Below are 25,171 nucleotides of genomic sequence, written 5' to 3' on the forward strand. Positions count from 1 at the left end.
GTGTGCACAGTGGTATAGGCTGATTGGTGGTGGTGCTCGTGCTTCCTATCACTCAAAAGTTGTAGCAAGGATCAAAGGATAAGATGATCCAAACTTGTTTTGGTTGTTAGCCACAGCAGTCAACTAGCTAGCTAGGTAGCTGTTTATCTTTCCAGCTCATTCACTCATTTGTTCAAATCAAATTTTATGGGTCACATACACATGGTTAGCAGATGCTAATGCAAGTGTAGCGAAATGCTTGTGCTTCTAGTTCCGATCTAACAAGTCATCTAACAATTACCCAATACACACAAATCTAAAGGGGTGAATGAATGAGAATATGTGCAAATAAAAGCATATGGAGGAGCGATGGCCGAGGCATCATGTGATATTTTATCTTTATTTAACTAGGCAAGTCAGTTAAGAACAAATTCTTATTTTCAATGACGGCCTAGGAACAGTGGGTTAACTGCCTGTTCAGGGGAAGGACGACAGATTTGTACCTTGTCAGCTCGGGGATTTGAACTTGCAACCTTTAGGTTACTAGTCCAACACTCTAACCACTAGGCTACCCTGTCGCCCCTTATGATCAATGTAAGATATGTAAACACTATTAAAGTGGAATTATTTAACAGCCTGATGGCCTTGAGGTACAGTTGAAGTCGGAAGTTTTCATACACTTAGGTTGGAGTCATTAAAACTCGTTTTTCAACCACTCCACAAATGTCTTCTTAACAAACTATAGTTTTGGCAAGTCGGTTAGGACATCTACTTTATGCATGACACAAGTCATTTTTCCAACAATTGTTTTCAGACAGATTACTTCACTTAATCACAATTCCAGTGGGTCAGAAGTTTACATACACTAAGGTGACTGTGGCTTTAGAAGATTCTGATAAATTATGTCAATTAGCCTGAGTCAATTGGAGGTGTACCTGTGGATGTTTTTCAAGGCCTACCTTCAAACTCAATGCCTCTTTGCTTAACATCATGGGAAAATCAAAAGAAAATCAGCCAAGACCTCAGAAAATAAATTGTGGACCTTCACAAGTCTGGTTCATCTTTGGGATCAATTTCCAAATGCCTGGTACCACGTTCATCTGTACAAACAATAGTATGCAAGTATAAACACCATGGGACCATGCAGCCGTCATACCGCTCAGGAAGGAGACACATTCTGTCCCCTAGAGATGAGCGTACTTTGGTGCGAAAAGAGCAAATCAATCCCATAACAGCAAAGGACCTTGTGAAGATGCTGGAGGAAACAGGTACAAAAGTATCTATATTACATTTACATTTACATTTAAGTCATTTAGCAGACGTCCACAGTAAAATGAGTCCTATAACGACATAACCTTAAAGGCCGCTCAGCAAGGAAGAAGTCACTGCTCCAAAACTGCCATAAAAGCCAGACTACGGTTTGCAACTGCACATGGGGACAACGATTGTACTTTTTGGAGAAATGTCCTCTGGTCTGATGAAACAAAAAATGTAACGGTTTGGCCATAATGACCATCGTTATGTTTGGAGGAAAAAGGGGGGATGCTTGCAAGCTGAAGAACACCATTCCAACCGTGAAGCATGGGGGCAGCAGTATCATGTTGTGGGGGTGCTTTGCTGCAGGAGGGACTAGTGCACTTCACAAAATAGATGGCATCACGAGGGAGAAAAATTATGTGGATATATTGAAATAACATCTCAAGACATCAGTCAGGAAGTTAAAGCTTGGTCGCAAGTGGGTCTTCCAAATGGACAATGACACAAGCATACTTCCAAAGTTGTGGCAAAATGGCTTAAGGACAACAAAGTTAATGGAGTGGCCATCACAAAGCCCTGACCTCGATCCTATAGAAAATGTGTGGGCAGAACTGAAAAAGCATGTGCGAGCAAGGAGGCCTTTACAACCCTGACAGTTACACCAGCTCTGTCAGGAGCAATGGGCCTAAATTTACCCAACTTATTGTAGAAGGTTACCTGAATTGTTTAACCCAGGTTAAACAATGTAAAGGCAATGCTACCAAATACTAATTGAGTGTATGTAAACTTCTGACCCACTGGGAATGTGAAGAAAGAAATTCAAGCTGAAATAAATAATTCTCTAGTATTATTCTGATATTTCACTTCTTAAAATAAAGTGGTGATCATAACTGACCTAAGACAGGGAATACTTTTTTCTAGGATTAAATGTCAGGAATTGTGAAAAACTGAGTTTTAATGTGTTTGGCTAAGGTGTATGTAAACTTCAGACTCCAAATGTAGAAGCTGTTTTTCAGTCTCTCGGTGCCAGATTTGATGCACCTGTACTGACCTCACCCTCTGAATGAAAGCAGTGTGAACAGGCAGTGGCTCGGGTGATTGTTGTCCTTGATGATCTTTTTGGCCTCCCTGTGACATCGGGTGCTGTAGGTGTCATGGAGGGCAGGTAGTTTGCCCCCGGTGATGCGTTGTGCAGACCGCACCACCCTCTGGAGATCCTTGCGGTTGAGGGTGGTGCAGTTGTCATACCGGGCTGTGATACATCCCGACAGGATGTTTGTACACAATTAACAAGCTAGGTAGCTACCATGTCATGTTCTCATCAAACTGTCAACAGAGTAGCTAACAAGCAACAAGATGTGCCAAATATGTCTAAAAAACATTTAAGGGCAAATAAATCAGATTTGACCATTCAGACAAGTCACATGGCCAGGAATCCACATCTGATTTAAACCCCCGAAGGTCGTTTGAAATAGAACAGATTCATCTCAGATATGCAAAATCATTGGGTGAGTCACTTCAAACTGCCAATGTGAACAAGGTTTAAATCACCCCTGGTCAATCTGAACCATTTTTCTATTTTGGGAATGTTTTGTCTTGATATTAGCTCCACAGTATAATTTGCAGCTGAAATTCCCATTGTCTCCAGGCAGTATCCAGCTCATGACTCATCTGGAAATAAAGCCTCTTAACCAGCACTAACTCTCAGCAGTTTCCACCAATCTTCTGACCCATATACATTATTATGGCACAGTTGCAGTACCGAGTTGTACAGAGGAACACATGTTAAGCCATGTTATCTTTGGCTGTTGCAGAATTATATATATATATATACACACACAAACACCCTTTGTGAGTGTCACGATATAGCTCACTAATAGCATTGAGAAAACCTAATGAACATTAAACAGTGTTGGTGTTATTTGCCTACATAACATAAGTAAAATTCTGCCATTGTTCTGCTTGTCATTCAGGATTACAAGTAGAAAACCTCCCAGCCAAATGCATTCAGATTATCAACAAAAAAACTGCATGTTGAATATTCATGAATGTAATGTAAAATTGACCAGGTATGTGTCTATTGTGTGTTAAACCTGGGTCGAAGTGTGTGTGGCAGTAATGTTCGCTCAGCACTTTCTTAGATTGTCCTATGACCTGAATCCTGGGATTTATGCTATACTGGGCCTGGATTACAGCCTTGTCCCTACTCCGGTCATCTCACAGTGAAGGGCAGGGTGACAGAGATGTTCATATTGTCCTGCTCTCATACCAGGATATACAGTATTACTGGCATAGCACACAAGGCGGCATTAAAAAGACAAAACCAGCTAAATGACAGACACCGTTATCTGAATGCTAACGAGCAAAAACGAACATAAACTAATTGCAATGGTTGGTAAATCCAGTTCATAAAGTCATACAGGATTAGCTAGTAGCTACCGAATATCCTTTTCGGTGAGTGTGGACATTTACAAGCGAAAGTTGAACGAGAGAAATTATGCAAATGAACAAAGTTGTGATGCATGCCTTTGAAGAAAGAGCAGCATGTGTAGGCCTGTACGGAGCAGATGGGGGAGAAAAAATAAAACACTAGTAGGAAGCACAGAGGGGAAATAAATGGCAGCTGCACAGCTCTGACTTCTGTCAGATCGCCATTATTAGATAACTGATGGCAAACATTTAGTAGTGAATTGTATACAAGTGTAACTTCATCTCATGTGCGTCGCACAACTGAATCGCCGATAGATATAAAATGCTATGGACTCACCAGCTCGCTTTCTCTGGTCGTGCTATTTACTGTACAAACAAGGGATGGCTTAACTGTTCTGGGGAACTATGGTGAAATGAAGAACCCAATCTGCTTCATCTCCTAAGGTATTGCACAAGTTGACTGAAGGTAATATACTATATATACAAAATCAGTGGATTTGGCCATTTCAGCCACACTCGTTGCTGACAGGTGTATAAAATAAAGCACACAGCCATGCAATCTCCATAGACAAACATTGGCAGTAGAATTGCCTCAGTGCCACTGTCATAGGATTCCACCTTTCCAACAAGTCAGATCATCAAATTTCAGCCCTGGCACGGTCAACTGTAAGTGCTGTTATTGTGAAGTGGAAATGTCTGGGAGCAACAACGGATCAGCCGCGACGTGGTAGGCCAGACAAGTTCACAGAACGTCTGTCCTCGGTTGCAACACTCACTACCTAGTTCCAAACTGCCTCTGGAAGCAACGTCAGGACAATAACTGTTCGTCGGGAGCTTCATGAAATAGGTTTCTATGGCTGAGCTGCCACACACAAGCTTAAGATCACCATGTGCAATGCCAAGCGTTGGCTGGAGTGGTGTAAAGCTCGCCGCCCTTGGCCTTCGGAGCAGTGGAAACACGTTCTCTGAAATGATGAATCACTCATCATCATCTGGCAGTCCAACGGACAAATCTGGGTTCGTCAGATGCCAAGACAACGATACTTGCCCCAATGCATAGAGTCAAAAAGTTTGGTGCAGGAGGAATAATGGTCTGGGGTTGTTTTTCATGGTTCAGGCTCCTTACTTCCAGTGAAGGGAAATCTTAACGCTACAGCATGCAATGACATTCTAGACAATTCTATACTTCCAACTTTGTGGCAACAGTTTGGGAAAGGCCATTTCCGGATTCAGCATGACACTACCCCCGTGCACAAAGCGAGGTCAACACAGAAATGGTTTGTCGACATCGGTGTGGAAGAACTTAACTGGCCTGCACAGAGCCCCGACTTTGGGATGAATTGGAATGCCGACTACGAGCCAGGCCTAATCGCCCAACATCAGTGCCTGACCTCTCTAATGTTTGTGGCTGAATGGAAGCTAGTTCCAACATCTAGTGGAAAGCCTTCCCAGAAGAGTGGAGGCTGCTATGGCAGCTAAGGGGTGGACCAAATCCATGTTAATGCCCATGATTTTGGATTGAGATGTTTGATCACTTTTGGTCATGTAGTGTAACTTAAAAAGTAGCTACAAACATTAAAATGTATTGAAAAACTTCAAATAAATAGTTGATGGTATTGACAAAGCATCCATTGCTTTTTCCAAATACCCATATAAGGTATACCACCCAACCCTAACATGTACATCTGGTTCCCAGGTGTATCTTTTATAGTTATTTCACTCAATTTACCCAGAAGAAAATAAGGGTGGGTATACACAAATACACTGCTCAAAAAAATAAAGTGAACACTAAAATAACACATCCTATATCTGAAAGAATGAAATATTCTTATGAAATACTTTTTTCTTTACATTGTTGAATGTGCTGACAACAAAATCACACAAAAAATACCCACACTACAGGCTGATCCAACTTTGATGTAATGTCCTTAAAACAAGTCAAAATGAGGCTCAGTAGTGTGCGTGGCCTCCACATGCTTGTATGACCTGCCTACAACGCCTGGGCATGCTCCTGATGAGGTGGCGGATGGTCTCCTGAGGGATCTCCTCCCAGACCTGGACTAAAGCATCCGCCAACTCCTGGACAGTGTGTGGTGCAACGTGGCATGGTGGATAGAGCGAGACATGATGTTCCAGATGTGCTCAATTTAATTCAGGTCTGGGGAACGGGCGGGCCAGTCCATAGCATCAATGCCTTCCTCTTGCAGGAACTGCTGACACACTCCAGCCACATGAGGTCTAGCATTGTCTTACATTAGGAGGAACCCAGGGCCAACCGCACCAGCATATGGTCTCACAAGGGGTCTGAGGATCTCATCTCGGTACCCAATGGCAGTCAGGCTACCTCTGGCACATGGAGGGCTGTGCGCCCCCCCCCAAAGAAATGCCACCCCACACCATGACTGACCCACCGCCAAATAGGTCATGCTGGAGGATGTTGCAGGCAGCACACATGCACATTTGTGGCCTGCTGGAGGCCATTTCGCAAGGCTCTGGCAGTGCTCCTCCTTGCATAAAGGTGGAGGTAGCAGTCCTGCAGCTGGGTTGTTGCCCTCCTACAGCCTCCTCCACATCTCCTGATGTACTGGCCTGTCTCCTGGTAGCACCTCCATGCTCTGGACACTACGCTGACGGACACAATAAACCTTCTTGCCACAGCTCGCATTGATGTGCCATCCTGGATGAGCTGCACTACCTGAGCCACTTGTGTGGGTTGTAGACTCCGTCTCATGCTACCACTAGAGTGAAAGCACCGCCAGCATTCAAAAGTGACCAAAACATCAGCCAGGAAGCATAGGAACTGAGAAGTGGTCTGTGGTCACCACCTGCAGAACCACTCCTTTATTGGGGGTGTCTTGCTAATTGCCTATCATTTCCACCTGTTGTCTATTCCATTTGCACAACAGCATGTGAAATGTATTGTCAATCAGTGCTGCTTCCTAAGTAGACAGTTTGATTTCACAGAAGTGTGATTGACTTGGAGTTACATTGTGTTGTTTAAGTGTTCCCTTTATTTTTTTGAGCAGTGCATTTTCAGATTTGAGACGAACACCTCTAACTATACAAAATGTTTCAGCTAGGTTTCATATAGGATATTTGGGAAACATCTGGCGCATATATATATATATAAATAAAAATTAATCTGGATATCAGAACACATTACTATCTTAACAGATATATCCAAGAATAATGATTTAATACATTAAATTACTTATGTTTTTTATTTCATTATTCTTCAAACAGAATCCATAGGCAGTTCATTTCAGGATGGTGTCTTCAGAGGCTGTAAAAAACAAACAGATAAAACGTGTTTCATAACATTTCCTCAGTTACATCTTCACTGCAGACCTAACATTCTGATGCGTTTAAAAAAAAAATTACCTTCTGCCAGTGCTTTGGCAATTTTCTCTTGCTCCTCGCGGATCTTCTTCTCTGCCTCCTCAACAAGCCTCTCTTTCTCTGCTCTTGGCTTTAGATAGTCTAAGGGAAATACAGCAATGACACTGACACTGCAATAATGATCATTGAAAATACCCTCGTGACAGTACAACAATCGTATATCTTGGTAGTAAGCTACTTACCATATCTTTGTTTGCCATAAAACATGCCAATGAGCAAGAATGACCACCTGGCCGTCTGAAATAAAGACAATTGATTAGCTAGTTAGTTGACTTAGCTACACAGTTCAAACGTATGCGATTGCCTTGACCACTATCTATTTATGCTGGTTGACTTTCAATCGTCTTTTGGCAGAATATTGAAACAATTCGTGTCTTGCACGCTAACGTTAGACTACATGTGAGATGACCTGGAACGGCCCCAGTTAGCCATGCTAGCTAATAAGTTAGCACGTTAGCGAGCGTACTCGGCAAGTAGCCAATACTGTGACCTTGCCTCAGAATTATTATAGACTAGTGGGTTGAACCATTAAACCTGGGTCAAAGTAACATATTGTCATCAATTTTGGCTTGATTATTTAGTTATACTATCTTTATGGCAGGTATATCGTAATTTAGCTGGCTAGCTAACCCTCAGTGGATTGAACCAGTCAATGTCATACGATTAACATTGGTTAGAAGCTAGCTAGCCAAACTTACTAACAAGCTAGACGTCTGATTTTAACATGACATAAAATCACCTGCTGTATTCACCATATGCATTCAAATTAGTTAGTACAACACAAGTTATTAAAATGATTATAGATTTACCTTGATGACAGGAGAGACTGCAACTGGAGGAACCATTTTGCTAGTGAGAAATTGAGGAAGTCTTCTTTTTCTTCTATAATATAATGGACATCGCAAACAAAAGTTAGAGGTGCATGCCGCCACCTACTGTACTGGAGTGTGTAGTCTATCACAGTTCACAGACTAAATGAATAAATACATAAAGATTCAAATAAACTAAACCCTCCTATCTACTCATGTACTACTAAGAAAATAAAAAAGAGCCCTAGTAACTTCTAACAAACCCTTCCCCATCCCCCTTCAAGAGCATCCTGACCGGTTGCATCACCGCCTGGACTGTAAGACACTTCAGAGGGTAGTGCGTACGGCCCAGTACATCAATGGGGCCAAGCTTCCTTACATCCAGGACCTATATACTGTACCAGTATATAGGTCATGTTGGCACATGTGACAAATACAATTTGATTTGAAATCCCTTCCAACTCCACATCCTCATCCAACCTCAATAACCCTACACTTCAATCTTTCCCTCCCTTCCACATACCAATACTTACAACAATACCGGTACTTACAACAATACATCAACACATGCTTGACTGTTTCATCAACCATATACTCCGTACACAAACCATTACCATGCTTGCCAAACAGATCTAATGACGAGTTCAATGTACAATGCCCTAGACGCAACTGAGCAAACAGCACCATCTCTTCCTTTCTAATCTGACCATTGAATCTTGGTCCAGCAACCTTTCTTTGTAGGGAAAATAAATTCCGGCCTTTGGGCTCGCTGTCCCACCTCTTCTGCCACACATCTATCATAATGGCTCTAATCTTACATTTGGCCTCACCTTTACCCAATTATATCTTGTTTTAAAGCATTTTTTTCTACCTGGTCTACTATTTCACTCCCACCCACTCCCAAGTGAGCTGGGACCCAGGGACCCAAATCCTTTTCGATTCGCCAGATAAGCTATTCAACACAGACAGGGAAACTGATCATAATATAATTCTGACAGGTTGAGCATCCTCCACCCACTAGAGGGCAGCTACTATCGCCAACAGTTCAACTGAGTTTACTGACAGTTCATCTGACATATCTTCACGTCAAGTTCAGGAATGTACACGCCTGCTCCTCTCCAGTAAGACCCCTATCTGTGTTTGAGGATGTCAAAGAAAGACAATCTATTATAATGACAAGATAGTCTAGTGACCACTCTACAATGGAAATATATGTCCTCAAAGAAGGAAGGCAGGCGGGAGGAGGAGGCGAGATCAGGTGGGGGAATTATAGCCAATGAGAGGGTAGATACCCGTAAACAATAGGCACAATTCGGATATAAAGTTGTTTTCTTTCAAAGTAGGCCGAAATGCATTTATTTTATTTGACTAGGCAAGTCAAATAAGAACAAATTCTTATTTACAATGACGGCCTACCAAATGGCAAAAGGCCTCCTGCGGGGACGGGGGCCTAGGATTAAAAAAATAAAAATATACAATATAAATATAGGACAAAACACACATCACAACAAGAGAGACAACACTACAGAAAGAGAGACCTAAGACAACATAACAAGGCAGCAAAACATGACAACACAGCAATGGTAGCAACACAACATGACAACATGGTAGCAGCACAAAAACATGGTACAAACATTATTGTCAACAGCACAAAGGTCAAGAAGGTAGAGACAGCAATACATCACGCAAAGTAGCCACAACTGTCAGTAAGAGTGTCCATGATTGAGTCTTTTAATGAAGAGATCGAGATAAAACTGTCCAGTTTGAGTGTTTGTTGCAGCTGTAGTGAACTGAAAAGAGGAGCGACCCAGTGATGTGTATGCTTTGGGTACCTTTAAAAGAATGTGACTGGCAGAACAGGTGTTGTATGTGGAGGATGAAGGCTGCAGTAGATATCACAGATAGGGGGGAGTAAGGCCTAAGAGGGTTTTATAAATAAGAATCAACCAGTGGGTCTTGCGACGGGTATACAGAGATGGCCAGTTTACAGAGGAGTATAGAGTGCAGTGATGTGTCCTATAAGGAGGATTGGTGGCCAATTGATGGCTGAATGGTAAAGAACATCTAGCCGCTCGAGAACAACCTCACCTGCCGATCGATGGATGTCTCCGTAATCTAGCATTGGTAGGATGGTCATCTAAAATCAGGGTTAGTTTGGCAGTTGGGGTGAAAGAGGAGCGATTGCGATAGAGGAAACCTAGTCAAGATTTAACTTTCGCCTGCAGCTTTGAAATGTGCTGAGAGAAGGACAGTGCACCGTCTAACCATACTCCCAACTACTTGTACGAGGTGACTACCTCAAGCTCTAAATCCTCAGAGGTAGTAATAACACCTTTGGAAAGAGGGGCATTCTTCTTACCAGACTTTTGTTTTGGAGGTGTTCAGAACAAGGTTAAGGATAGAGAAAAATTGTTGGCCACTAAAAAAGCTTTGTTTAACACAAAATCCAGGGAGGGGCCAGCTGAGTATAAGACTGTATCATCTGCATATAAATGGATGAGAGAGCTTCCTACTGCCTGAGCTATGTTGTTGATGTAAATTGAGAAGAGCGTGGGGCCTAAGATTGAGCCATGGGCTACTCCCTTGGTGATAGGCAGTGGCTGAGACAGCAGATGTTCTGACTTTATACACTGCACTCTTTGGTAGAGGTAGTTAGCAAACCAGGCCAAAGACCCCCTCAGAGACACCAATACTCCTTATCCGGCCCATAAGAATGGAATGGTCTACCGTATCAAAAGCTTTGGCCAAGTCAATAAAAATAGCAACACAATATTGCTTAGAATCAAGGGCAATGGTGACATAATTGAGGACCTTTAAGGTTGCAGTGACACATCCATAACCTGAGCGGAAACCAGATTGCATACCAGAGAGAATACTATAGACAACAAGAAAGACAGTCAGTTGATTATTGCCAAGTTTTTCCAAAACTTTTGATAAACAGGTTCAAAATAGAAACAGGCCTATAACAGTTAGGATCAGCTTGATCTCCCCCTTTAAATAAAGGATGAGCTGTGGCTGCCTTCCAAGCAATGGGAACCTCCCCAGAAAGGAGAGAATGGTTAAACAGGTTGGAGATAGGTTTTGCGATGATAGGGGCAGCAACCTTAAAGAAGAAAGGGTCTAAACCATCTGACCCAGATTTTTTGGGGGGGTCAAGTTTAAGGAGCTCCTTTAGCACCTCGGACTCAGTGACTGCCTGCAGGGAGAAACTTTGTAGCAGGGCAGGGGAAAAAGAGGGAGAAGCATAGGGGATAGTCGCATTAGAAGGGGTGGGAGATGAGGAAATGTTGGACGGGCAAGGAGGCATGGCTGAGTCAAATAGTAATCCTGACTTAATGAAGTGGTGATTAAAGAGCTCAGCCATGTGCATCTGGTCAGTAACAAAAACATCATCAACATTAAGGAACATGGGCAGCTATGAGGAGGTTTTATTCTCCAGGTCTTTAACTGTTTTCCGGGACTTCTTGGGGTTAGACCCACAGAGAGAGAACTGCTCCTTAATTAAAGAAACTAACTTTGGCCTTCCGGATAGCCTGAGTGCACTTAGTTCTCATTTGCCTGAACGATAGCCAGTCAGCCTGAGTATGCGTGTGCCAAGCCTTTTGCCAAATGCAGTTCCTGAGGTGGAGTAACGCTGCAAGATCACGATCGAACCAGGGGCCGGGGCCGAACGTGTTTTCAATTCTCATTTTCTTTATATCAATAAAGAAGGTCCAAACGTCTTCGACAGAGGGGATCAAGCTGATTCTATACCCTTTTACAGAGGCCAGTTCATGAAGGAAGGCTTGCTCATTAAAGTCTATGACAAATCAGGACAGGTTGTTTCACTGAGCAGCCATTACGAACACAGGCTGTAAAACAGTGATCACCAATGTCATTACAGAAAACACCAGACTGATACCTATCAGGATTATTTGTGAGGATAACATCGAGGAGAGTAGCCTTTTCTGGGTGCTTGGAGTCATACCTTGTGGGATTGGTGATAATCTGAGGAAGATTTAGGGAGTCCCATTGCTTTAGGACTTGGTCAGGTGGTTTAAGCATGTCCCAGTTTAGGTCACCTAGCAGGACAAATTCAGACTTAGTGTAAGGGGCCAGGAGAGAGCTTAGGGCAGGTAGGGTACAGGCTGGTGCTGATGGAGGACGATAGCACCCAGCGACAGTCAACATAGAGCTATTTGAAAGTTGAATGCTTAAAACTAGCAAATCAAATTGTTTGGGGACAGACTTGGTGGAGACAACCGAGCACTGAAGGTGATCCTTGGTAAAGATTGCCACTCCCCCACCTTTGGAAGATCGGTCTTGCCGAAAAAGGTTATAACCAGAAAGGTTAACATCCGTATTCAAAAGACTCTTCCTTAACCACGTCTCAGTAATGACCAACACATCTGAATTGGAGCCGTGAACCCACACTTTCAATTGATACATTCTAATGTTATTAACATGCAGAAAACCCAGGCTATTACGAGAGCAGAAAACAGTGAGGCAGATATCAGAGCACAAGTCAGAATTGGGGCTAGCAACAGTAGGTGGGCCAGGGTGTACATGCACATTTTCAGATATCATCAACAGTAATACAATCAAGGCAAGGCATAGGACAAGGAGAGCTCTGCATCAATGTGCATCAGATGGCAACAAGATCATATTGTACAGCAATTTCATCAGGTAACATGAATTCAAAGCCGGCGAGAGGTGGATAGAACAGGATGGGGGGCCAAAAGTCTGTGTAACCAATAGAGAGTCAGAGTTCCGAGTATGGGAACTAACATAGTCTGTCCCATAAAGAAAGTTTGTAGCCAACAAAGTATGCAGGTGTCACGAGGAAAATAGCTAAATGCACAAGATTAAAAAAATATACATATAACGACTTTGGGCTAGCCATTGTACGTTCAGAGTCACTAGCCCCAACAGTGCATGTGTGCTGGAGGCGAGCGAAATCTCGGGAGAGAGGGGTGAGTGTGGTGGAGGTACCTGTACCAGACAGGGGGAGACAGACCAGGGCAGAAGGTGAACAGAGAGGGGTGAGTGTGGTGGGGGTACCTGTACCAGACAGGGGGAGACAGGCCAGGGCAGACGGTGAACAGAGAGGGGTGAGTGTGGTGGAGGTACCTGTACCAGACAGGGGAGACAGACCAGGGCAGACGGTGAATAGAGAGGGGGGAGTGTGGTGGGGCTACCTGTACCAGACAGGGGGAGACAGGCCAGGGCAGACGGTGAACAGAGAGGGGTGAGTGTGGTGGAGGTACCTGTACCAGACAGGGGAGACAGACCAGGGCAGACGGTGAATAGAGAGGGGGAGTGTGGTGGGGCTACCTGTACCAGACAGGGGGAGACAGGCCAGGGCAGACGGTGAACAGAGAGGGGTGAGTGTGGTGGAGGTACCTGTACCAGACAGGGGGAGACAGGCCAGGGCAGACGGTGAACAGAGAGGGGTGAGTGTGGTGGAGGTACCTGTACCAGACAGGGGAGACAGACCAGGGCAGACGGTGAATAGAGAGGGGGGAGTGTGGTGGGGCTACCTGTACCAGACAGGGGGAGACAGGCCAGGGCAGACGGTGAACAGAGAGGGGTGAGTGTGGTGGAGGTACCTGTACCAGACAGGGGGAGACAGGCCAGGGCAGACGGTGAACAGAGAGGGGTGAGTGTTTTGGAGGTACCTGTACCAGACAGGGGGAGACAGGCCAGGGCAGACGGTGAACAGAGAGGGGGAGTGTGGTGGAGGTACCTGTACCAGACAGGGGGAGACAGGCCAGGGCAGACGGTGAACAGAGAGGGGTGAGTGTGGTGGAGGTACCTGTACCAGACAGGGGGAGACAGGCCAGGGCAGACGGTGAACAGAGAGGGGGAGTGTGGTGGAGGTACCGGTACCAGACAGGGGGAGACAGGCCAGGGCAGACGGTGAACAGAGAGGGGTGAGTGTGGTGGGGGTACCTGTACCAGACAGGGGGAGACAGACCAGGGCAGACGGTGAATAGAGAGGGGGAGTGTGGTGGGGGTACCTGTACCAGACAGGGGGAGACAGGCCAGGGCAGACGGTGAATAGAGAGGAGGGAGTGGTGGGGGGTACCTGTACCAGACAGGGGGAGACAGACCAGGGCAGACAGTGAATAGAGAGGGGGAGTGTGGTGGAGGTACCTGTACCAGACAGGGGGAGACAGACCAGGGCAGACAGTGAATAGAGAGGGGGAGTGTGGTGGGGGTACCTGTACCAGACAGGGGGAGACAGACCAGGGCAGACGGTGAATAGAGAGGGGTGAGTGTGGTGGGGGTACCTGTACCAGACAGGGGGAGACAGACCAGGGCAGATGGTGAATAGAGAGGGGTGAGTGTGGTGGAGGTACCTGTACCAGACAGGGGGAGACAGGCCAGGGCAGACGGTGAATAGAGAGGGGTGAGTGTGGTGGGGGTACCTGTACCAGACAGGGGGAGACAGACCAGGGCAGACGGTGAATAGAGAGGGGGGAGTGTGGTGGAGGTACCTGTACCAGACAGGGGGAGACAGGCCAGGGCAGACGGTGAACAGATCGCCAGGTGGAATCCAAGCAGCAGTGCAGCAGGCAATGGGAGTAGGTGTGTGCCATGTGCATCCACTTATATCAGTGCACAGAACTAGGAATTTGAATATTTAATAGCATTTCTGACAACCTAATCATTACGAAACTTCTATTTGATCAAATAAGCCTCACGTAGCAAATTAACAATCACAATTTTTGTTGACCAAACTCAACACTCATAAGATGTTTCTTATTAACTTGTTCAGTGATTTTTGATAGCAGATCAAATTGAATGCACATACATCTTCTTTTCTTTTACCACATGGGATTTATTTAGTCACCATTCTTTTTTATCTAAAGAAAACATTAGATAGGCTACATAGTCTGTGTGTGTTCTAGGCAAATAGAGTCCCAGTGAAATACTGCCATATAAGCAAATATCATTATTCAGAGAAAGCAGTCATGAATCTCATGCAGAAAAATGCAACAACGAAGGGCAAATCATTTATTTTATTGTATTTGTTATTATGTGAATCAAATGCATTTCTATGACATGGGCTTTTTATTAAGAAACCAAGGCCTTTATTCCCTCACACTCTCAGTCAGAAAGGTCCGAGCTATTGCATAAAACCCAAGGTTGTCATGGACTTTCAGCACAATATGACATAGGTAACACACCTGTCAGGTGATAACCAGCCAACTATGACAACTGATCTGAAATGCTGATCTGAAATGAATTTACGATGAGTATTTAAGTTTACGTTTATCATCCTCATCATCGTCACACTCAATCAGTGTGTAATGTGTCTTGTTAAATATCGAATACAAGTATTCAATGTGACTAAGCCATGCTATGTAACCCATAGGTTCAATATAAAAATGCAACATTGTATGTAATTTAGGCCTATACATTGCAGTCACAGTTATTCATAAAGGGAAAACATAGAGAAAGGACGTGTAATTGTTCTTGAATGAAAATGTCATATCACCCCCAAAATAACCACAATAAATAAGATAAAGATTATTGATGTGAAACAAGAAACAAACCAAAAAAACAAGATATTGTCACACAGTGTTCAGTCGTTGTCGTAGATGCAATCTGCAAAGAAATGTGAATTATTAGGCGAACTAGAAATGATAGAAATAATACATAAATAAAAATCCTCTGACGTAAAAAAAAACATACCAGGACCATATTGCAAGAATACAATTGATCTAGTTGATCACTTGATCTTTGTATAAATGCAATTGTTTCATGTCAAAAGTTTGAAACGTACCATCACCAATGTCATCATAGATATCAGAATCTCTGTAAAAGCAAAACAGATCATTTATATCAAATTCAGGGCATTTCATATCTAAGCATTTTCTCTGCAGTTTTGGTGAACTGGTCAATAACATACTTTAGATGGTGTGTATTTCTGGATGTTTTTGTATGATCTGTTTTTGTGTTGTACTTACTCTACTGCAATATGGCTAGTCAAGACGTAGCCAACTAAAGGAGAGAGAGATGACCATCATTAAAGTTAGCCCCCCTTGCAAAAGTGGTTTTTATTACAGAATGCCTATGTGTGGATTCATTGTTACTCACACTTGCCCTCCTCGTTCCTGCAGATGAGCTTGTTGTCTACAGGCTCAACGATGACATCCACAGTCTCCCCAGGTCTCAACGGTAGATCTTTACTGCTCCACTTCTTATTGGCCAAGGTGGAAACGATGGTCACCTGATACAAGACCTGGATCTCCCGATCATGCTATTGGTGGGAGAGAACAGGATTGAGGGTCAAACAAACACATAACATGTCAAATCTATGTCAATGGTAATAGCATACTACTTACCTTGAACTTCTTTCTGAAATCCTTCTCTTCCTTCTCAAATTTCTTTAGCTTTTTAGGATCTTTGTCCTCAGCCTTATCCTTGGTTTTACTTTGTGGGAGACTGAAAAGAGAGAGATGGAACGTGACATTATCAACGTTTTTTTCCCAGTGGGGGATTAGGACATTCTTATGTCATTACAGCAACTTTGTTTAACCATGGGGCCATTTTTCTCTCTCTCTCATTACCTGCTGATAGATGGAGTCGGAGGGAACTTAGTGACATCCACATCATCATAGATTTCCTCGTCAATGACCTCAGCCAATTGTTCTATAACAGCAAGAGATACAAAGAAAGAATAGTAAAAACACATTGAAAATGTACGTTTTTATAATGCCACTCACACAGAGCACACAGTCACCCAAGATCTTAAACATAATACTTTACCAGTATTTCCTTCCTGATCAAACTGAGAAGGTGGAGGTACTCTGAAAATGACCAAAAAAATTTATTCAAATCTTAGTCTATGTTATGCCTTGTCTCTGGTGTAATTTGATTGGATTGCTTGTGCTGTAGGTCAATTTTGATCAAGTGAACATGAATCAACACAGATAATTGAACAACCACACAGAAAGTCAACAAATGCCAACAATTACAATTATTTAACTCACACCTGTACATATATCATTGTGGGTACATATACATTTATAGACAGAATGAAACGGTTGTTAAAGGCCAAGTGCAGTCAAAACTGTGAATACTGTGTTTTATATATATTTCCACACCACGAGGTTGGAATAATACTGCGAAATTGTGAAAATTATGATAACGCCACTTTAGCTGTTTGAAAAGGCTGCCTGAAATTTCAGCCTGTTTTGGTGGGATGGAGTTTGGTCTAGTTAATAGACCAATAAGAAAAAGTTCCAAACCTCTCTACCAATAACAGCTAGTTTTCAGTTTCCCCCTCCCTACTCAGTTCTAGCAAAATTTTTGCTTGAGAGATTTCTTAGAAAGGAGCAATGTTTGTTTCTTTAAAAAACATTTTTTTTAATTGAACACGATCACAGTTGTTACCCAGAAATGATATGATACTGAGATCAAAACGGCTGCATTGGACCTTTAATTAACTGAAGGACATACAAAAACAGTATTTTTATTGATGTTTTGAGAATGATTTCAGACTGATTCAATTATTCAGTAATGAGTTAATGAATCCCTTCTGTCCCTCTTGTTTAGTTTGTTGAGATTTTGGGTTATAGGGTTAGGAGTTAATGACAGTGAATTTTCCTGATCCATCTGACTAAATGAGAGAATTACTCAATTTTGCTGCCTGGGCCTTTTCTCCACTCCTCGAAGCCCTTTAACACCCAAGAGAGGCCGCGAGGTTTAGGAGGCAATCTGGTGTCCGAGAGGCTAGGGTTGCACATACACACACACACACACACTTATTTACATACACACACACAGACACATGCATAGAAAGTATCCACTCACAGATGAACGCACGCCAATGAATCTACATCATCAGAGTGCAGCAAGTCACGGTATTCTCACCTGACGTTGAAGCTTGACTCGTCCAGATCATCATATACGTCCCCATCCTCCTCAGGTGGTGGAGGAAGAACCACTAGGAATGGCAAAAGAAAGATTGAAGCTACTGTCGATGGAACTCAGGTCATGTGACCACATTGCCATATTGTGTTATTCACTTTCAATATTAAGTTGTGGTCATTTGAAACTTACTTCCTGGACCCTTGATCCCACTGGAATGAGGAGAACATGATTTCAATGGAGCACATAATCACACAGTCCAAACTAGACAGTGAAAGGGATTGATGCAGTGCATTTTTCATAATAAGGTATTCATATCTTTCCAATGGTTATCTGTCTCAAAGGTTTTGATAGTGTTAGTGGACATTTTACCTGCTGAGGTTATTATGAAAGTCCACGTCATCATATACCTCCGGTTCGTGTTCAATCTGACTGGATGTAGACCCACCCTGACGCTTCAGAGTGTCAAAGTCAATCGCAACGGACTCCGTCTTCACATAGCCATCTGAAAATATACAAAGCCCATGTCTAAGTCTCACACATGGGGAACATTTAAATGGATGTGAGGGAGAAAAGTAAGACACATAGAAAGGAGATGGAGTAGAGGAGGAAGAGCAGACAGGAGGAGGAGGAGGAGACAGCTGTCACTTACAGGAGCCATCCTGTGACCTTCCCAGCCAGCGGCCCTCTGGGTTGTCCAAAACACGCATGATGTCAATAGACTCTCCCTGCTTCAGCACCAGGTCCGTCTTGCTCCCTTTACTGTCCACCCTGGCCTTGGCCCTGTGGACGACCTCCAGTGGACCAGTCAGCTGCCACATTAAGGAGAAATAAAAACATGATAGAGGATGCAACGTAATACACATTAACTTTCCAAATATTCCACAGGATGGACTCCATGATAACTACAATATAGCAAGACTTAGGGGAACCACTGAACAACAGGCTTCTGCAGTGCAAACACTCACTTTGAATTTCTTTCTGGTCTCCTGTTCTTTCCTCTCGCGTTCTTTCTGTTCTTTCTTTTCCACCTGTCGTTTTTTCTCCTCCCTCTCTCGCTTTTTCTCTTGTTCCTTTGACGATTCCCTGGTAACAAAAGAAGTGTCAGTGGTGTTAATGCTCACTAGAGGGCAGTGTTCATTTAAAACCTGGTACAATAACATAAAAGAAAAAAAACAATTTAACCTTTATTTAACTAGGCAAGTCAGTTAAGAACATATTTTTATCTTCAATGACGGCCTGGGAACAGTGGGTTAACTGCCTGTTCAGGGGCAGAACAACAGATTTGTACCTTGTCAGCTCAGGGGTTTGAACTCGGAACCTTCCGGTTACTAGTCCAACGCTCTAACCACTAGGCTACGCTATGGATTCCCTCCATAGAGGGAATCCATAGAGATACTGTGGATAGAGGACTCAACTTGGATATAACCCATTTTATATCCATATCCCCCATGGACATTGAAGACCAATGTATGTACGCCACTGAGGGTAATGTATGCACTCACTACTGTATTGTTAGTCACTCTGGATAAGAGCTTCTGAATTTGCTATATAACCCATTTTATATCCATGTAACCCCTGGACATTGTCATTGAAGACAATGTATGAACGCCATATGCACTCACTACTGTATTATTAGTCGCTTTGGATAAGAGCATCTGAAATTGCTAAAATGTACATTTTAAAACATTCACCACCATCTATCTAATGGCCAAAATAAATGACACACAATATTTGGCTTAGGACTCCAGCCCTGCAGGGGGTGGTAAAACCACCAATATTAGCGTTACACTATTTACATTTTTATTTTTTTACAACTTTAAAATGGAGATATCCTCAATTGCGCTGCCCAAGCTGTCACAGGTGCCGTAATGGCACCTGTTCCACTGGATGTCTTAAGGTGAATGCACCAATTTGTAAGTCGCTCTGGATAAGAGCGTCTGCTAAATGACTTAAATGTAAATGTAAATGTAGATACAAAGATGAGACCTTTTAACATCTCTATGAGGGAATATTTCTCACCATCTTTCATCAAGATCTTCATACATTTCATCACTTTCACTGTCCTATTGGAGGAAAAATATGAAGTTAGAATACTGTATGAATACATGGCAATAGTTTGTAAAAAAATACAAATAAAATCAGAAATGTTGACAAAGTGACAAATATTTAAAGTCACCTCATTCCTTTGACTGGGAGGATTGTTCATTAACCCCACATCATCATAGTTCTCATCTGGGTCAGGTTGGATTCTGGAAGCAGAGACAGTCAGTCAGTCAACTGGCCAAAATGACCCACCACATCCATGAAAATAAAGTCAGTACACAAGTATTCAATTTGATGTTTCTATGCTGTGAAGAAAGTGCATTGTGCCTCTACAGGCCAATGTGTATTTTACTTGTGTATGTACCTCAGTGCCAATCACCCTAGTCTAATATTGTTCGGCTTTCACACAACATTCCCCTGATTATCAGAGTCTGATACTCACATGGCTCCTGGTGGTCGCGGTGGCAGGCTAGGGGCCATGGGGTTAGAGGGCAGGGGTGGGGCCACATGGTTACTGGGGTGAGAGGCAGGAGGTGGGGGAACACTTCCCTTTCTAAACCCAGCAGGACCTTCAGGGTAAAATCACAAACCTTTAGATGTTCCTTTCAGAAATGAGTGAAGAAAAACATTTCCTTTTGAAATCAATGGCAGATTCTTAATATAGCAATTGAATAAGACCTCAGTCCTCCGTGTTCTATGGGCGTTGTTCTGTAGTTGAAAGGGACTGCACAGTAGCGGAGTTTGAGACAAAAAATAATAATAATCCTTGTCCCTACAACATGTCCAGCAGAAAATATCTGGTTATTGAATATGTTGAATTTCATCCTGCATGTAGACAACAATCCTTAAAAAAATACACAAATAGTGCCTGTAACTCAAAACGACACTGTCCCCAGAGGGAGTGTGGAATTCACATTGGACCCCTCTTCTGTCTGCGGACTTACAGTAATGCAAACCGTGGCGAAGTCTATCTTTAGTCAAAACCATGTTCACACGTGGATCCAAAAAAAGGAAACCTTTCACTTGAATGTGTCCCTGTTGTAAGAGGAACTCCGCAATTAGGGAGCAAACATCAGCTGTAAAAAGGAGGAAGGTAAAACAGAAACTAGAGCGGGAACTTGAATAGAGGAAGCCAATGTTTGCGTCTTTGGTTTCACATTTCAACGTGGAATTGTACTTCTGTGTGTAGCGACTTTTATAAAGCTTTTGGAAGGTCATCCCCTCTAATCGGTCTGTCTATTGTGATGACAACCTGTGACACGGCTGATGTGTGTGTTCTGCCACCTGTCTCCGATCAGTAGAGCATACAAAACCACAGAAACCACTAGACTGGGTGAAAGGCCCGTCAATCTGCAGAACTGGAGCACTCTTAGAAAACCACAGCAGGTGCATCTTAGCAGCTGATAGACTTATCAGGATGTGGCTTATTAGTGGTAAGTGAAAGACAAAACACTTACCATCGGTACTAGCCTCTGTGCCCTTCTTGAACTTTTCCAAGTTGACCCTAGGAGGCCGGTTGGGTTTGGCTGGGGCAGTCCCCAGTGCCAGGATATTAGGCAGTGGGTTCCTTTTGGGGAAAGAAGAGCTACTGGTAAGGGCAGAAGGGTTCAACCCCACGACTGGAATGGTGTGGCCCAGTGGCTTCTTAGTGAAGCTGGGTTTCTTACTGGCTATAGGTTTGGGGGGACAAGAGTCACTGGAGGTGAGGGGGAGTTTGGTTATTTCTTTTACTCCTTCCTCAGATAGTGTCTCTCCTCGATTGAATGCATTCTGAGCAGTCCTGAAGTTTGTGGGCTTGAGGGTAGTGCTTGGTGTGAGCGGTTTGATTGTAGAATCCACAGCGCCAGCCACACTATCCTCTGTCTGAAGCCGCATCTTTGCAATGGAGCTGATGGGTTTTATGGAAGGGGGTAATTTGTTCGGCGTACCCCCACTGTCGTCAGGTTTGGGGCTTCTGTCTTTGCCCCAGGTGGGTTTGGCCACACACAGGGGTGGTTTGGGGAAGGCAGGCTTGGTGCCAGACAGGGTCGAGCTCAGAGAGGGCTTCTGGAGAGGGGGTTTTGGCAGAGGAATTTTGACCTCAGCGTCATGGGATACTTCTGGGCCAGGAGGTTTGGGTTTAAATGGGTACTGTTTGGCAGAGGGTTGGCTGTCCTCTTGGGCACTTTCAAACATACTAGCGATCGCTTTGGTTTTGGGCAACTCCCTAACTTCTGGAGCACTCTTGGTGGAGACAGTGTTCTTGAGGAAGTTGGGTTTGGGCACGGTGGATGCTGCACTGCCTGATAGGCTGGTCTCCAGAACAGGTTTCTTAGGCTGGATGGGGGGTCCAGAGGACAGGGTGGGGTGCACTGCAGCTTTGGGACGTCCTGTAGAGGTGCCCTCTGTGGAGTTTCCCCCCGTGTTGAAGCGAGCCGTCATGGCCTTCACATCAGACTTGTTGTTCTGCTGATAGCAAACAAACAAAGACTAGTGAGGAGGAAGTGTCCTTCATGGATACACAGTTTCCCCTAATCAATACTAATTTGGGGAAGACCGAAACAAATAAATGCAATTTACATCAATAGTCATTCATTAAACACTGTTGGTTATGTCTCTATTATACAAACTCACAGACATATCTAACTGGGGAACTAGGGAAAGGAGAAAGAGAGAGAGATATAGGGATAAAAGAGAAAACAGAGAGAAAACAGGTTGTAACAGATGCTTTATAACTGACATTTAGAAATGACTCCAACCTCCACATGTACAACTTCTCGAAGAGAAAAGTTGTTCTATGATTTTACAGCTTAGATTGACATTTCATCAAAGGACAGCCTCTGAAAAGGATGCTTAACCCTGAGTAAACTATACGATGTTTTCACCACGTTGGTATTTAAACCACCTCAATCTCACCTCAATCTCAAATCAAGCCAACAACGACTCACCTACCTCTCCGTGTCTTGCTGTGCTGAGAGCAATAAGCTCCTCAGGGTCCAAGTATGTGTAACAGATCACAGAGGAAATGCAACAAAGTAATGGCGCTAAACAGGAAGTGGGTACATACGTGTTCTGTGCTCTCATTGTTTGATTAACTTACACTCTTTGTTTTTCATAGACAATATAGTCATTCTAACAATAATGGTTCTGCTACTACTAGTTGGGGGAAAAAAGGTATCTTGAATGCCTGGCTGTAAAAAGAGCCGTGTAAATATAATGAAGACCTAATATGACCTAATGAATCAGATTACCCCTCTATGATGAAAGGGTTCTGTATTATGACATTCTGTCTTTCCTTAGCCAAGATGCAAATTACCCTCTGGGGCACAAAAAAAGCTGTTTGTCTGTGCACTGTGTGAGCAGGTACCGCAGGTTCTACTCTCTGGTGAAAGGTTAGAATACTGTATGTATCTGTTATTAGCCACACTGGTGATAGTTGCAGTACAAATCTATGCCTCGTGCCGTTGATAATAGAGGACATGTGGTGGATGGCTCTCCTCTTGTAAGCACCACACCTCACTGTAATGAGGGTTGTTGGAAATCGAGACATAGCAGTCCTATCATGAGGAAGTGGAAAGGACAGGCGTTCCGATTGCACAACGTTGATGGCCGCCAGACTGGGGAGAAACAAACTGTGCTGTTGTTGGACTTCAGGGGACAGACAATGGAGACAGCTAAGGGGGCAGGAGTGTCCATTGAAAGTGGCATTAACTCATCAATGAATTAAACATAATACTTGTTAATAATACTTGTTTCACAGTGTATTGGACTTGCCACTCTTTATGAATACACATATCGCCTAATAAAGTGTGTCGCGTCACATAAAGAGCAATGTAGGGAGATTATAGTAGTTCACACTGGTTCTGCTTAAGGCAGTCAATGTCACTTGACTTTGTTTTATCATTAGTCTCATTGGTGAGCATCCAGATTACTAAGGGGTAAATGTATAGCCTATTCTCGTGGCTGTTTCTGAACTGTCGTTTCTCCTTAGAAACCACACAGGCCACAACTTCAGCTGGATTCCACTAAACTAGTTCATGTCCCTAATAAATGTAGATATTTCTGAGCTAATGATTAGGATGCATCGACGTTATAGAGACACTGTCTGCCTGTCATTCATGTGTTGAAGGCTGTCGGACGTACAACCCATGTAACGATATTCAAAGCAGGGACTCCGCCACTCAGACACAGAGAACCGTGACAATGCTAAGTCATGTTTACGACTTCACAGATACAGTGGATTTCACTTGTCTATATGGCTACTGTATGTGACGTGGACTGTCACCAAAACAGTGAAAAAGAGACTTTCAGTGCCCTACTGTCTCTAGTCACTTCACCAGAGATGTGCTGCATGCCTAGCAAGACTAAATTACAGCCAACAACCGAGGGTCGAAGGTAACACGTTGACTCTTTTTTTAATCAATTAATGACTTCTCCAACAAAAGAACGAATCTCCTGACACACTACGGTCAATGTCCTTTAGATGTTAAGCTTGGAGAGAAATGGGAGACAAAAAAAAAATGCCTTGAGTAAAAGCAAAGAGGAACCACGGGTTTTTTCAATGTGGTGAAATAAGTTAAAAAGTCTGTATTACACAATCTAGATTGTCACCAACCCGTTATAAAACGGTACTTCTCGAATACAGAGGTTAAGCGCTACTTTAATCATCCAAATCAAAACTACATTTACAAACCCTTCTAAAAGAGACAGTATAGGTTAATAGTAATCAAGTACAGAATCCCCATCTCATAGCACTTTCATAAAACTTCCCAAGAAAAATGTGCAAAGAAAACAGGGCCCTGTATAACAAATAAGACAATGAATATAGGATCTTGCACATAAAAACAAATATATACAGCGAAATGGGCTAACACCTGCTACTACACGGCGGTGTACAACAAAGAATTCAAACAAACACTTTCCCAAGTTAGCCATACAGCCAATAAAGATACAGCACCATTAACTTCTCAGGGTCACAGCTCATGAGAATATGATTGTAAGGCAGGTACTCACCATAGTGGCAACAGTCAGCGCCCAGGGAATCTACCCAGTCTGTACGTGGGCTGGCGGCCCTTAGGTAGGAGAGAGTTTCTCTGTGTGTACTGAATGTTTTTTTGTGAGCGATGGCATGAGAGAGAGAGAGAGTGAGTGTGTGTGTGTGTGTGTTTGAGCATTTGTGACCTCAGTGTCTGTGTGCTATTGGCTACTTCCCCTCTCTGCTAAATGACTCCTGTGTAGTCATCAGCATGGCAGTCTTATCTCTCTCTGTCCATCTGCTGTATTTACATATTTCAAGCAGGTACATTGCTCTTTCCATCTCCAATGAACCACCAGCGTCACAATTCCACAGTAGTTCCCCAGAACTGTCGTGAAATTCAACCTGTTTCCTCACACTGGACATACGTAGTTAA

At 43.4% G+C, this 25,171-nt stretch overlaps 2 protein-coding genes across 4 annotated transcripts; both read right to left on the minus strand.

Annotated features, from left to right (window-relative positions):
- Window positions 1-6,864: 6,864 nt before the first annotated feature.
- Window positions 6,865-7,977, minus strand: LOC124047828 (ATP synthase subunit e, mitochondrial-like). Its single transcript, XM_046368142.1, has 4 exons — window positions 7,875-7,977; window positions 7,248-7,302; window positions 7,048-7,146; window positions 6,865-6,949 (listed from the first exon to the last, which is right to left on the minus strand). The coding sequence occupies exons 1-4, from the start codon at window positions 7,908-7,910 to the stop codon at window positions 6,924-6,926; spliced, it is 216 nt and encodes a 71-aa protein (XP_046224098.1). The 5' UTR covers window positions 7,911-7,977; the 3' UTR covers window positions 6,865-6,923.
- Window positions 7,978-14,840: 6,863 nt separating this feature from the next.
- Window positions 14,841-25,051, minus strand: LOC124048731 (FYN-binding protein 1-like). 3 transcript variants are annotated; one of them, XM_046369775.1, is made up of 18 exons: window positions 24,774-25,051; window positions 21,239-22,226; window positions 20,224-20,350; window positions 19,915-19,987; window positions 19,758-19,801; window positions 18,704-18,821; window positions 18,388-18,547; window positions 18,108-18,240; window positions 17,928-17,947; window positions 17,739-17,811; window positions 17,502-17,597; window positions 16,632-16,672; window positions 16,433-16,514; window positions 16,208-16,307; window positions 15,960-16,122; window positions 15,830-15,863; window positions 15,646-15,677; window positions 14,841-15,467 (listed from the first exon to the last, which is right to left on the minus strand). In XM_046369775.1, exons 1-18 carry the CDS (start codon window positions 24,774-24,776, stop codon window positions 15,445-15,447), a joined length of 2,310 nt encoding a protein of 769 aa, XP_046225731.1. In that variant the 5' UTR covers window positions 24,777-25,051; the 3' UTR covers window positions 14,841-15,444. The 3 variants fall into 3 exon arrangements, with proteins under 3 accessions (XP_046225731.1, XP_046225730.1, XP_046225732.1); XM_046369774.1 differs by having other exon boundaries at window positions 21,239-22,229; window positions 24,774-25,050; XM_046369776.1 differs by lacking the exon at window positions 17,502-17,597 and having other exon boundaries at window positions 21,239-22,229; window positions 24,774-25,048.
- Window positions 25,052-25,171: the final 120 nt, after the last annotated feature.

This window comes from Oncorhynchus gorbuscha, linkage group LG11, assembly GCF_021184085.1.
Source record: "Oncorhynchus gorbuscha isolate QuinsamMale2020 ecotype Even-year linkage group LG11, OgorEven_v1.0, whole genome shotgun sequence".
Lineage (NCBI taxonomy): Eukaryota > Metazoa > Chordata > Actinopteri > Salmoniformes > Salmonidae > Oncorhynchus > Oncorhynchus gorbuscha.